Source organism: Athene noctua, chromosome 1, assembly GCF_965140245.1.
Source record: "Athene noctua chromosome 1, bAthNoc1.hap1.1, whole genome shotgun sequence".
Classification (NCBI taxonomy): Eukaryota; Metazoa; Chordata; class Aves; order Strigiformes; family Strigidae; genus Athene; species Athene noctua.
Window position 1 is genome coordinate 75492285 of NC_134037.1, and position 13013 is coordinate 75505297.

General features: G+C 41.6%; 1 protein-coding gene across 1 annotated transcript in view; it reads left to right on the forward strand.

Moving 5' to 3' along the window:
- Positions 1–2629: 2629 nt before the first annotated feature.
- SHPRH (SNF2 histone linker PHD RING helicase) overlaps positions 2630–13013 on the forward strand; it is a 55441-nt gene continuing 45057 nt past the window's right edge. Inside the window, exons 1-6 of the mRNA XM_074896600.1 lie at positions 2630–2784; positions 5011–5680; positions 6073–6202; positions 11183–11401; positions 11725–11803; positions 12571–12721. Of these exons, the coding sequence (XP_074752701.1) occupies positions 5042–5680; positions 6073–6202; positions 11183–11401; positions 11725–11803; positions 12571–12721 (1218 nt within the window). The 5' untranslated portion in view covers positions 2630–2784; positions 5011–5041. The remainder of the gene's footprint in view (positions 2785–5010; positions 5681–6072; positions 6203–11182; positions 11402–11724; positions 11804–12570; positions 12722–13013) is intronic.

Here is a 13013-nt window from a genome sequence, read left to right on the forward strand (position 1 = left end):
ACCCTTTATAACATCACAGGCCTGACATACCTCTTGAGTATGTCATCACAGTAATTGGAAAGTCATGCAATGCATTGCCATGGGTGCTAGTATTCCCAGGGAAACTTTACAGCAGAGACCTGTCTTCGGAGCCATCCAAACCCAAAATAAAAAGGCAAGCAATCCACAATGGACTAGGTGAAGTCTATATTCCCAAGTACCCATGGTTATCCCCCCCTGCAGGCAAGGGGGATCGTTCCTCCTGGCACACTTCCCTTTTCTTTCCCGTTTCCCATTGCTAGTAGAGCCCAGGCTTCAAGTGGAGGAGGATTAGCAGCCGTCGCTGGTGGGACTTTCTCACAGCATCAGGTCAACTGTAGGTGCAGGACACTTGCATGAAGAGCCCCACATTTGAGGTCCCACATGGGGGGAAACCATGCTGCCCCAGACTGACAGCATACCACTTTTATAACCCCCTCTCCTCAGTAACCATGACAGGAGTTGTAGTCCTCTGTCTGCACTGACTCCTGTCATCAAGAAAGCCAGTTTAGGATGGGAAAATCTGATGTTCACATCCTGCAACATGAACCTGGGTGTCATCCCTTTAAAGGGAGCTGCCTACCCAGGCATATGGCTGCATGCCAGGAGGTGGGAGTGAAACATGGTAGCTTCATAAATTCCTAGAGAAGCACGTAATTTCAGCTGCTCACTATCTTACTGAGTCAACAGCTAAATCCCAAAAGGCACATCCAGAAATAAAAGGCCTCCATTAAAATAAGGATGAGGATCTTTTAACAAGACCTCATTAGGAGGAAGACAGAAAGCTTTTTAAGGCAACTCCAAGCCACCAACCTGGCAGCACAGGCTGTAACGCACAGACCCAGTGTGCCAGAACACAGCATATACCCAGAGGCGTGGGCCACTGGGGCGGGATCATAGCATGGGGACCTGTGGTGAGATGCCCCCGGGGTGATTCAGGTCTGGCCTTAAGTTTTTTGAACTAATAGGACCTTCGTACTTTGAGGAACTAGCTCTTTTGCCACCTCCCCAACAATTTCTTCATGCAGTCACCAGAAAACTTGCTAGCAGTGAAGCTGTGCTTGCAGCACCAGCAAATACTCACCAGCATCAGCATCCTCAGGGCACCACCAGCCCTGCCTGTCCCTGCCTGTCCCCCTGGTGCTCCCCCACAGCCCAGCATCCCACATCAGCCCCTGGAGCCGTCAGCCGCTGTCCCAGCAACACCACAGCAGGGACAGTGTCCAGCTCCCCACAGCCCTGCTAGCCACAGGCCCTACCGAACCAAGTTTGCTCACGCTTCATCCCTTCGGTCGCTATTATTCCTGTTACAAATGTACCCTAGAGTGCCTTCCCTTTTGTCTCTGTTCTGCAGTAATTTACTGTTGTAACATAGGACTGAGTGATGATTTTTAAGTGATTTTTCATATAGGAATGCCAAATGCTCATGTAGCAAACTAAACACTGTAAATTAAACCAGGCAAACCACCACGGCATAAGGGCCAAGACTCTGAAGGCGCCCTTCTCTAACGTACACCACAGCTTTGAGCGGCTCCACTGAACCCACAGGACCCTTACACTTCCAAAAGGGCTGAAAATGGTGGAAAAACAGACACAGACAAGTAATTAATTTATTTGTAAAGACTAACAAATGGTTGAAAGGATTGCTGTATGAAAAAAACACCACCTTATTGTCAGTGGTCTTCCAATTTCTGTATTTACAGCTGTTTTAAGTCCCCAAGCGTGGATCTGCATATTTCACAAGAAGATAAATGTTTTCATCGTTTTAACTGATACAGTATTTATCATCAAAAATTCACTGGACCGATTTTGCCTTTTTGCAGTGTTAATTGCCCAGAAATCCACTTTTAAATCACTCTTGTCACATGACTTAGAAGCCCTTTGGGTGCCTCTCTCAACATTTCACCTCACGGATTGCACCAAGGTTTCCACCACCACCACTACTCTGAGAAATCGTTTCTCAGTGCCTCCTTTTCCCATGTGTGATTGGCCACGGAAACAAGACGACACCTTCTCTGCTCCACGGGTTTCTAAACCCAGTAAGGCTTTTTAAAGCAATGTGAGCACCGCTGGCGCAAGTACTTGTGCTTAAAGTCACCGGAGCCAAAAGGCTTTCCTTAGTTTCCCCCCAGACGGACTTTCTTCCATCACCCCTCACACGAACACCTGTTTGTAGAGACCTGAAACACCCCACAAACCCAGTGTGAGGTTTTAACCTACCCACTACCCTCCAGCCCCGTTCTTCAGGGGCGTAACCCAGGCCCTTTCCCCCCGCCCGCCGCATACGTCGGGAGGCTTTGCCGAGGGAAGGCGGAGGGAGCCCTCGGCCTCGGGCTCACTCCCGGCCCCGCCGCGCCGCCCCTGCGCCCGCCGCCAATCACGCTACAGCCTCGTTCTGATCCTCCCTCAGCCACGCCCCACTGAGGGCGAACGGCCTTTTCCCCGCCCCCTCGCCCGGAGGCAGCGTCTGCGCCTGCGCCGCCCGTCGCCCTCCCGTTGCTTTTTCCGCCGGCGGGGGGGGCGGGGACAGCTGTCACCTTCCTCGGAGCCCATTGGCCGCCGGCCGGGCCAGGGCGGGTGCGCGCGCATCCCCGCGCCCGCCTCCCCCCCCGCTGCCCGGGAGGTCCTTCCGACTCCGCCGGCGGCCGAGGGGTCGCCAGCTGCCCGCCCCCTTCTCCCCGCCGCCGCCGCCGAGCTGGGGGGCCTGCCCCGCGCGGGGAAGTGAGCCGCGGCCGCCAGGGCAGCCGCAGCGCCGTTACCCCTTCGGTACGTTGGTGGCGGTCGGCTCCGCTCCCCCTCCCTCCCTCCCCTAGCCTGTGCGGCTCCAGGGGCCGCGGCGGCGGGCCGCCCCCCCACCCCGTGCCCTCCGCCTCCCCGCCGGGCTAGGGAGGGCGGTGGCCGGCCGGTCTGCCTGCCCGCCCGCCCGCCCGCTCCCTCGGCGACCTCCTGGCCGTACCGCGGCGGGGCGGCCTTGCCGCGGTCGGCTGCGGGGTGACGGTACGGCCGCAGCGGGGCTGGGCGGCCCGGGGGCCTGGGCGGGTGCCCCCGGGGGGCGGGAGATGCCCCCGCGGAGCGGGAGGCGGCCCCGGGCCAACTGCTCGCTCCTCGCCTGGCCGCAGGGGCCGCTCGGTGACCGGGGGGTGGGCTCTCCGGTGGCCGGTGTCGCGGGAGGTGAGGCACGGACTGCGCAGGGGAGCGCTCGCTCCTTGCCGAGTTTCAAGTAACTTTCCTCGTTAGGGATAACGAGACCTGCCCGCGTCCTGCCGGGGGGCGGCAGCAGCACCGGGGGGGTCACACCCGCCGGCCGCCCGGTGTGGCGACTGCGGAGCTAAAGCGGGGTTGCTCCCCAGGCCCCAGGGGTAGCGCGGGCATCGGCGCCGTGTTACCTCTCCAGAGCGCCACGGGTTCCTTCAGGGGCTCCTGTTTGCAGCCTCGTTGCTTCACGTGGTAGATACCGTCGTTTCCCGGCCGTAGGGGTTTTAAACGGATCCGCTCGAACAGAGCTGTGCTCTAGTTCGTACATCGGAGTGTGATGCCGAAGTTGGTGTGCACATGCAGACCTGGTGACGCAGGAACCCTTCTTTCTTTGGTTTAAGTGCAATGTTGTGGTATGTGTGCTCGCCGTTGGGGTTTGTTCCATTTACTCTCAGCAACACTCCGTGTGCATGAGTAGTATTTTGAAAAAAACACGTTTCCTTAATTCTGTTGCGTTTGAAATTCACATATATCAAGATCTGTGTATTCCTGAATGTTTCTGTTGATTTTAATGAATTATAAAATTTAGGGTTTGTTTGGGTTTTTTGTAAGATCCTTTTAAAATTATCTAGAATTCTAGGACTTGCGTCCTGTTCCAGCATAAACCCCTTTAACATTAGGATGTGGGATACTCGATTTAGTAGTTTATTTGCCTCTCATCTTCCTACATTACTTCTAAAAGTTGTATGCAGAAGCTGAATTGACATAGATACCTAAATATTTTCCTGTCTTTATTGACAGAGTGCTGTTATATATGAGATCATAAATCTGTTGCTATGTTCAGGCTCCTTATAAAAACAGTATTTTTTTTTTAAAAAAAGGTAACTACTTGCTCATACTTAAACATGTAGTTTTGAGTTAGTAGTTATTAGTTTCCCGGATGGTTCTAATATTCTGTAATCTGCTTCTTTATGTGTATCATTTAGTGTGTGTACTTTATTTTTAAATATTTTATCCTCAAAATCTGTTCACTGCCCTGGTTCAGTCAAGGAGTTGGATGTGTATCTTGACTCAGCTTGCAGTTAGTTAAAATCAGTAAGACTGTGTATTTAGTTTGATGATTGGTCCTACTGAAATGCACAGTAGAACAAGTAAGGGCTTCTTTGAACTCTGCTAACAGTTTTTATGTCCAGGTCCCAGGATGCACAGTTTCCTGTAAAAATGAAGTATTCAATACTGGTAGAAAGGTCATTAGGGACTTCTAAGGACAGAACTTCATGGCTTAGGCTCTAATCCATATTTTATGTAATGGCAGCTTCAGACTGGCCCAGTGTCAAGTTTGCTTAAAGTTTCGTTTGAACGTAGGTTTTGAAAGGAAGGGCTTTGTGTATTTTCCCCACATCCACCCCCAAATCTCCTGTACCTCCTGCACTTTTGTGGAGTTTCTTTTGCTGTCTCCTTCCACCCCCGCCTTTGAGGAATTCCACTGCCTCTCGGTTTTATATCTGTCCCACAAGATTCTGAGTAACAGCTGTGAAATGTAGCATTCTTGTTGATCGCTGTCTGGCAAAATGGTAAGATACAGTACAAGGTAAATGCCTCATGTCCAGCTTTGTGTGATGGCAGAGGAACAGAAGAGGCTTTGTAAAACAAAGTCCCTTTTGAACAGTTAGATTTCTTAGTGCATATGTCAGTGGCCAAACTTTTGCAAGTTTAGCGGCTACTGCACAGTGAAATTTCAGTGTAGGCATTTGATTTTTTTTAATACTTATTGCTGACTAATTTACTTTCTCGCAGAGACTAAAAATACTGTTGAGAAAACGACAAAATGAGTAGTCGTCGAAAACGTGCACCTCCATCAAAAATAGATGAGGAGAAGAAGAAAAAGCTCTGCTGGAATATGCATGAAGACCGTAGAAATGAGGTGATAGTGTTAGATGATGAAATAAGTAATGAGGACCATGTTCCAGGTCCAAGCACTTCATCAGCATCCTTCATTATTATAAATGATGATAGCACTGATGATCTCATTCAAAAAGAAGGTAGTGGCTCAAAATCCGTTAAGTTTTTGACAGTTAACGATGAAGACGACTCTTATTCCATCTTGACTCCTGTGTCAGTACAGCTAAACATCATAGTTTTGCCATACCGTGAGGATGGGTCCTGGAAAGCTTTGTTGGGAGAATTTGCTCTTCATCTTTCTTCTGAGCAAATTCTAACTGACGAATTCCATGAAAGGAGCTTTACTTTGATGAGAGGAGACTCTGATAATCACCTGCATGTCTGTGTTCATGAAAGAAGTGAAGAAGAGTACAGTAATGAAACAAAAGAATATCTGGGTGGTTATGAACAACGTATTTTGGTGGAACCAACTTTAGGAGGTGAAATGTTGGAAGGCTTGAGATGGCTGCAAAAGAAAAAGATAATTGGCCTTTATCAAAGACCTGGAGAGGTTCAAGCTTTAAAGGTATGGGTTCATATATTTGTTTTGAATTTTAAAAGTTCTTTTTTACTTGAAAAAGAAAATAAAAACCTCTGAACAACAAAGTCCGGCAGCTACCATATATTTTTATAACATGATTGAAAACATGTAGTTTCTACATGCTTTTGTAAATGTTTTCAGTGTGTTTTTTCTGAAAACTTACTTTTTACTGTGGCACCATTAGTAATGCATTACCCAAAGGAATCACAGAAGCTTTTAACTGCAAGGTACTGTATCCTCTGTATGTAGTGACTCTAGTAGATATATCTGTCTGTCTGCTGATTTTCAAAGCACTGTTGTTATTTTTATACTCTTGTTGATAATATTCTTAGAATTCTAACAGTTAACTAAATGGTAATTGTATAACCCTTTCACAGGTTGGAATTTATCTTCTGGAAGCTGGGCTAAGTAAACCAGAGTTTCTTAGTGATGGAGGTGGAAGACCCAAAAAAGCTAATCAGCTGATTCAAAAACTCATGGAAAAGTACTATAGTTTCTTAATTCCAGGTAATGCAATTCAGTTGAATGTTGATGGATAATTTTTGATATTAAAGTGTGTCTATTTTAGGAGTTTTAAATATAAGGTAAAACAGTAAGTTATTCCTGCCCCCTGGAGCAACTTTATTTTCAAGGTAATAGTATCAGATAATTCTCTCCATATTATTGTCTGACCATTAATCGTATGCTAATTAGTTTGTGGTCAAATTTCAGGTGATAATATTCCTTCTCTACAGATAAAGCACTGAGGCACATAGAAATCTTGAGTCCTTACCTTTTGGGGAGTAAAACCAGTTTTCATGGATTTATATGGTTTGTTTGAACAGATCTACAGTAACTTGTCTGAGTTACACACAAACTGTTTAAAAGGAACAGATGTTAAATTTGGAAGACTGTTGTTCCTAAATTTGGTGCCTAAAACACAAATTTGGTTTATATTGTGAAGCAGTTACAATGTAAACTACTACAAAATGCACCTTTATGACAACTTTAAGAATACACTGCTGCAAATTTACAAATCATCATTTTGGAATTGAAGGTACATTTGCCAGACTATATTCATTAGTGATACAGATTTTTAGGGTGATCAGTGACCACTTTATGGTGTGGTGACTTAAGAAACTCAAAAACCACAGTCTTGGACTTGTTCCTGATTGTAGAATGGATTTAAAATGTTAGCTGAAAACTGACTCAATAACAGTGACTGTAATATATACTGAGTTTCAGTGTTTTTGCAAGCAACAGAAGCCTAGCACCACCTGTATAATTGTACTTAATCTCAAAAGACAGAATTACGTAAAAAGTAGGCAATTTGCTAAATAGAAGCTAAAAGGAAGAGCTAACAGAACAAAATATATACATCTATACCCACTGTAAAGGACAGGCATGCAGCTGTTGGAAGAGACTTGAGAGATACCAAGAGAAGAGCCAGTATAACTAAGTATGTGGGGTAGGAAGATATTTCACATAAGCAGTCATCCTTCAAAAAACTGAAGTAATCTGACTGAAGCAAATTTGTCAGTTTAAGTTTAAAAGCACAATAAAACAGATCCAGGAAGAAGTCTGAAGAATGAATGGTTAAAGAGATGAATAATAATGTTTTTAAATGCATTAGGAGAAGTAAGTTCTCATAAATGCATTAGAAGCAGAGTATCTGCCAGAGAATTCATAGACGAGATGACTAAGGCATACGAAAGAGTGCTGAAAGTGATGCTATAGCAGGAAGCACAGTTTTCTTCTTTGCGTATCTTAGCATTGTGGAAGAGTGGTCAAAACAGATTGTTTATGGACAAAATGAACAGTGACCTATTTTGAGATCCACAATTATTTGCTGCTGGAACTTGGAGCATTTGTCTTCAGTACGCGAAAGGATAGATTTTTACAGACTATGTGATTCAAGGTAGAGATGAACAACTGAAAGCTTGCAAGCAGGCTAGGCAATGGTGATTAAATGTAAATTCAGTATAGACAAATATGAAGTGATGCAGAAAGGGAAAAAAAAAACCCAAACCAACCCTTACTTCTCATTAGAAATAAATTATGTCCTCTTACTTAACTGTTTCAGCTAGGGTTGTAGTTCAGTAGGTAGGTCTATAGCACGGTCAATGCACTAACTTCGTGTTCGGTGTCAGTCAAATCAAATCAGAGGTAAAGAACTGCCCTCAAAGTATTAGAGAACATAATGGGATCATTAAACCACTATATGAGTCCATAGTGTGCGTTAGGCTATTCTTCAAATTAAGAAACAAAGCACGTCCCAGAAATGGAAGAGATTTGGGAGGGAATACTCCTGTAAAGTAGTTAGAGTTTTTAAGCATGTACTTTTTTGATATAGCATAAAATAATATAGCCTTGATTCTGTGCTGATGAATAGATTGCTCTTAAGTGTAAGTTGATTTCCATTTCTAACAGCTTAGTCTGGGTTTGAATTTCACCTGTTGTTAAACAGAATTAATTGAAAATTTTAAAACTGCATGTGAGTATGTATTTTAACATTTGTCAGTATCCATCTAAAATGAACTCTACCCAACCACATTCTAAGATGAGGCTTCTTATTCTCCCCATTGATGAGCAAATTCTTGTGTTGATGGAGCTGTACACAAGGATTTACACAAATAAGGGACATGGCCAATCTGTCCCTACATTTAAGTTTTATATATTTGTTTTCCTCAATGTACTTGTCCCATTAATGTTCTTCTAGATAGTTTTGAGATTTTGTGGCAGGAATTCCATTTCAAGTTATGGCAAGCGTGGGATAGATGCATTAATGAATCTGCAAGAGTGGCAAAATATTTAATATGCAGAAGCTTCATGAGTTTTGAAGCTTAATTATAGAGTTAACCTCTTCTTAAGAAATTTGTTTACAGATATTTCTTTTGTTTGCTTTAATAAATAGCTGGTTTTGTAATGGCTTGTATCCTGTATCTGCTATTTAATATTACATGTGGCCCTGTGTTGCTTCAGTGAATGTACAGGCATAGATCACTTATCTGCTTTCTTAATATGAAAAAACCTATAGTCTTTATAATTAAAATTTTAAAAAAGGCTAAAATGTCTGTTTAATCACTATTCTAGTGAATGGTAAATGTTTTGGAGTTTGTTTTCCTGTAGTGTCATGGAACTATAGTGTGATATACTGGCAATAGCATATACCATTTTCCTTCAGTTTTCTTAAGAATAAATTCTTTGTAGAAAGAGGGTTTTTGTCTTTTTATGGCATTTATAAATACCAAATGTGACACAACAGGTTTTCCATTAATCTAGAATAAAGAGGGAAAAGATTAAATTTTCCTTGATGTAGATATTCTTATAGAGCAGTCTGGAAACTGCCCTACAGATGAAATGGAAAGATCCTACTGCAGATGCAATAGCTTAACTTTAGTTTAGTTGTCAAAGGAATTAAACAGAATGCTTGATTATGAAACATTCAGAGAAACTGAATTTTTGGGTGGTACAATACTATCTCTTTGTCAAAGGTAAAAAGTACTAAGATGAAAGCTATGTAATTAAATTGCATTTTGAAATGGTTGAAAGCATAATTAAATATTCACTGTTTAATAAGTAACTGAGAGGGGTAAATTTTTTTAGCATCCTTTTAAAAATCCCTGTGGTAGAACCATTTAATCAGGAAAAAAAAATCTTGGGGAGAGTAAACAAAACAAGAAAGACATGGACAAAACATATCCAATTATATAAAGAGCATTTTACTTTACAGTATGTTGTAGCATAATAGATTGACTTCTATGTAAACCAAGTCTATCCAGAATTTTTTCCAAATCCAGAGTTTATCCAAAATTCTGGATAGACTTGGTTTATATAGAAGTCAGTTTGTTATGCTCTGAAATGTGAGATTTGAAAACTTATTTTTAGCAAGTATGGTAATAGGTGTTGTTATAGATCAGCTTCACTGATTTGAGTTATACTCTGCAATCATTCTAATTTCTGTGTTCTTTCCATGAATTGACGAGTGTGTGAGAGGATCCCTTGAAACAGTTTCTGTAGTATATAAAGCATCTGCTTGGTGCTTTTTGTTTGGCTGGAACATTAATTAACCTCACATGTGCACTGATTGCCTTCTTTACAAGATTTTATATCTACAGTTTTCATGAATTTATAGAAAGTTAATGTTTTTCAGAATTCCCTTTTCCCTTGTGAAGCCCTGGAATTGTTCCACTGACTTAAAAGGATTAGGGGAGGGCACTGATGACTGCAGTGCATAGGCACATTATTTCCTGCTATTTGTTTTGGAAACCGTTCTTCACCTTCACCGTTTATTTGCAAGAAAGAAAGCTCTTGCTTTCTGTGGAAGAGAGTCCTAATGGCAGCCCCAAACCTTACTTCAAGGTTAAACTCCCTGGTGTTTGTGCCAGGTACATCTCATCTTTGTTAGTGTCAGACACTGTAATTTATAATTTGATTTAATTGTGCCTGCCATTAGATGTTTTCTCTTTTTATCAGTATATTATATTTTTAAATATAACTTAGGGTCACTTTGTGCTGAAAATGCTGTCCTTGACTTGCTTCTAATTTTTTTCTTTTGAGAAAAATTCTGAAAGGTGTCTTCATCTCCAGTACTAGCTAGGGTTAGTGTCTTCATTTGAACTGTAGAGTTTTACAGCTGTTTTATTGCTGTTGGTGCTGATGTTTTTAATTTTGAGACCTAAAACACTGTTAAAACTTGTCTTGTAAGTTTTTTGTTCCTTCATCTTATGTCAGTTTCCTTTGAATTTTTCATAAATTCTTCTACAGTGCTTGAGTGCTGTGTATCCCTATATACCCAAATTATGTGAAAAATACATAAGCACAAGGCCTTCTTTCCTAGAAGGTAGAATAGAAAGGTAGGCCTTCTGTCCTAGAGTGTACATAATTCTCTTGAAGTGGGATTTTAATTTCTAAAGTATGCCTTGTCTTAATTTTTGCAGTGATGCAAGTGGTGACTATTTTGTGTTGTTCTACTGCTACAGTCTTATTATCTAAATGGATAATTTAAAATTAACATGGAAGCTCACTGAAAAGAATCTCCTGGTTGTTTTTTATAATGTTATTTTATCAAAAAGGGCTTTATTTAATGAAAAATGTACAAATCCTTGACAACCCATTGTGTTTTTCCCCTTTCTATAAGATCATGGACCCACGTTAACATTTAAATCTGAAATGTGAGTTATTTGTGGTTCTGTATCAGTAGGATATGTTTAGTGGAAGGTCTTCATTAAATGAATAAGGTCTGGTCATTCTACCCCTAAATTCTAAAGGAAGAGCTTTGCTGATTATGGTTACCTCTCTAATCACTGTAGCATGTTAATCTTAACTTTCAGGAAAGTGCTCGTTGTTTGCTACTGATGTTAGCTGAGGCAGGTGCAGTCGTGACATACATTTAAGTGATGTTTTGCTGCAACATATTTAGTTAACACTAAATATGAAAGCAAAACAAGTGAAATGTTGACGAAAGTTGATTGATAATGTGTGTCTCAAATGACTTGGTGTATGCAGATGAACTGGAGGAAGATGAGGAAGAATCTGACATGGAACTAGAGCGACAAAATATTGAAGAGCTTTATGACTTTGTAAGGCACACCCATCAGGAGGATATCCAGTCACTGAGAGAGGATGTGCAGCATCCTGCATTAATTCCTATTCTGAGGCCGTACCAAAGTGAGGCTGTGAACTGGATGCTTCACCGAGAGAATCTCACAAGCACTTCAAGCAGTGGCAAGTATATGGGTCTAGAAAACTTGTGCAGTTGAGGAAAGTGGCATTGTATTGTCAGCAGTAATATTTTCTTGCTGTTTGATTAGAAGCTTTGTTAATTATTTCATTACTATTTTTATAAAAGTTGCTGTTTGGGTAGTAAACTAAATGATGAACGAAACCTTGTTGAACAGCAGTTGATGTATCTTGTTGGTCATGAAGCAGTGTGAAGGTAGATGTCTGCTTTTGTTTTTTAAATGCAACAGTATAACGCTGAGCAGTTCTAAGCAGTGTGCTATCTATAGAGAAACCTCATAGTAGTAACATGAACTCTTTCTCCGTAGAAAATGCACTGCACTTCTTATGGCGGGAGGTCATCACTCTGGATGGAGTAAAAATCTACTATAATCCATTTACTGGCTGGTATGTTTTTATAGTTATCTCTGAGAACACCTCAAGGTTGTACTTTGTGAAAACTTTATTGACAGCTTTTACCTGGAGGATATAAGATAGTCTGTAACTGTCATCACTGTTCTAATTCTTTAGTTGCTATTTTTAATTTGGAAAAAAAAAAAGCAAACTGGAGTATGTAATGCACAGGTAAAGATGTAAATCTCAGGTTGAAAATATAATTCTTAAAGCTTTTTTCTAAAAAAAAAATTCAGTGCAGATTTGTGATTTTTAAGATTAATATTTTTTAAAATTAGAACATCAGAGACTTCAATGTTCTGGTCCAGTGTTTTTAATAAGGCAGTATAATGCTTTTTATTAATACTGGGTATCGCATTGCTAGTTTTGTTGCACTTTTCTCGTTAATTTGGTTAGAATAGAACCTTTTGCTAGTTTACTTTTTTCCCCCTCTATAACTTTCAGATCTTTAACACATGTGAATATGAATATATTTCACTTTTTTTGGAGACTAATATTAGAATATACTACAATGACAAGGCTAGGTCTGTTAGGAGGGCAAAAAATCCAAAAACTGGCATACATACTCATCTTGGTCAGGTTTGTACACGCAAAAAGCTTGCCAACTTTTGTCAGTCTCAGTTTATCTAGTAAAAGCTATTGCCTCACCTGACAAACTTTTCCTTGCTGAAGCTGTGCTCTGTGTGTCCCTGAACACATGCGTCTCTGTCACACCATTCTGTAGTTACTGACCTTCATTTGGGAATGTATTTGAATTTTAGTATTATCCGTGAATATCCAGTTGCTGGACCCCAGTGGCCTGGAGGTATTTTGGCAGATGAGATGGGTCTTGGAAAAACAGTAGAAGTGTTGGCTCTTATTCTGACTCATACCCGACCAGACATTAAACAAGATGATCTGACATTACCTGAGGTAAGAAAACCAGGATAAGATTTAGTACGAAGAAAATGCTTTTCAGAATTAAAGGGAATATGCTGCTTGAGTTTTGCTTGGTTTAAATCCAGCTTTAAATCTGGACTTCTGTAAAAGCACAGTGAAAGTTTTTCCTTTGTAGGATGTTGATATGTTGATACTTGGTGGCATAAAGAGTGGAATGGTTGCATGAGAAGCAAGTGATAGTTTGCCATTGTTGAAGGGTGTTAGCAGGCAACTGTGCTCTTAATAGGCTGTTGGTAGTTCACACAAACTCCAGGAGTGTATAAAT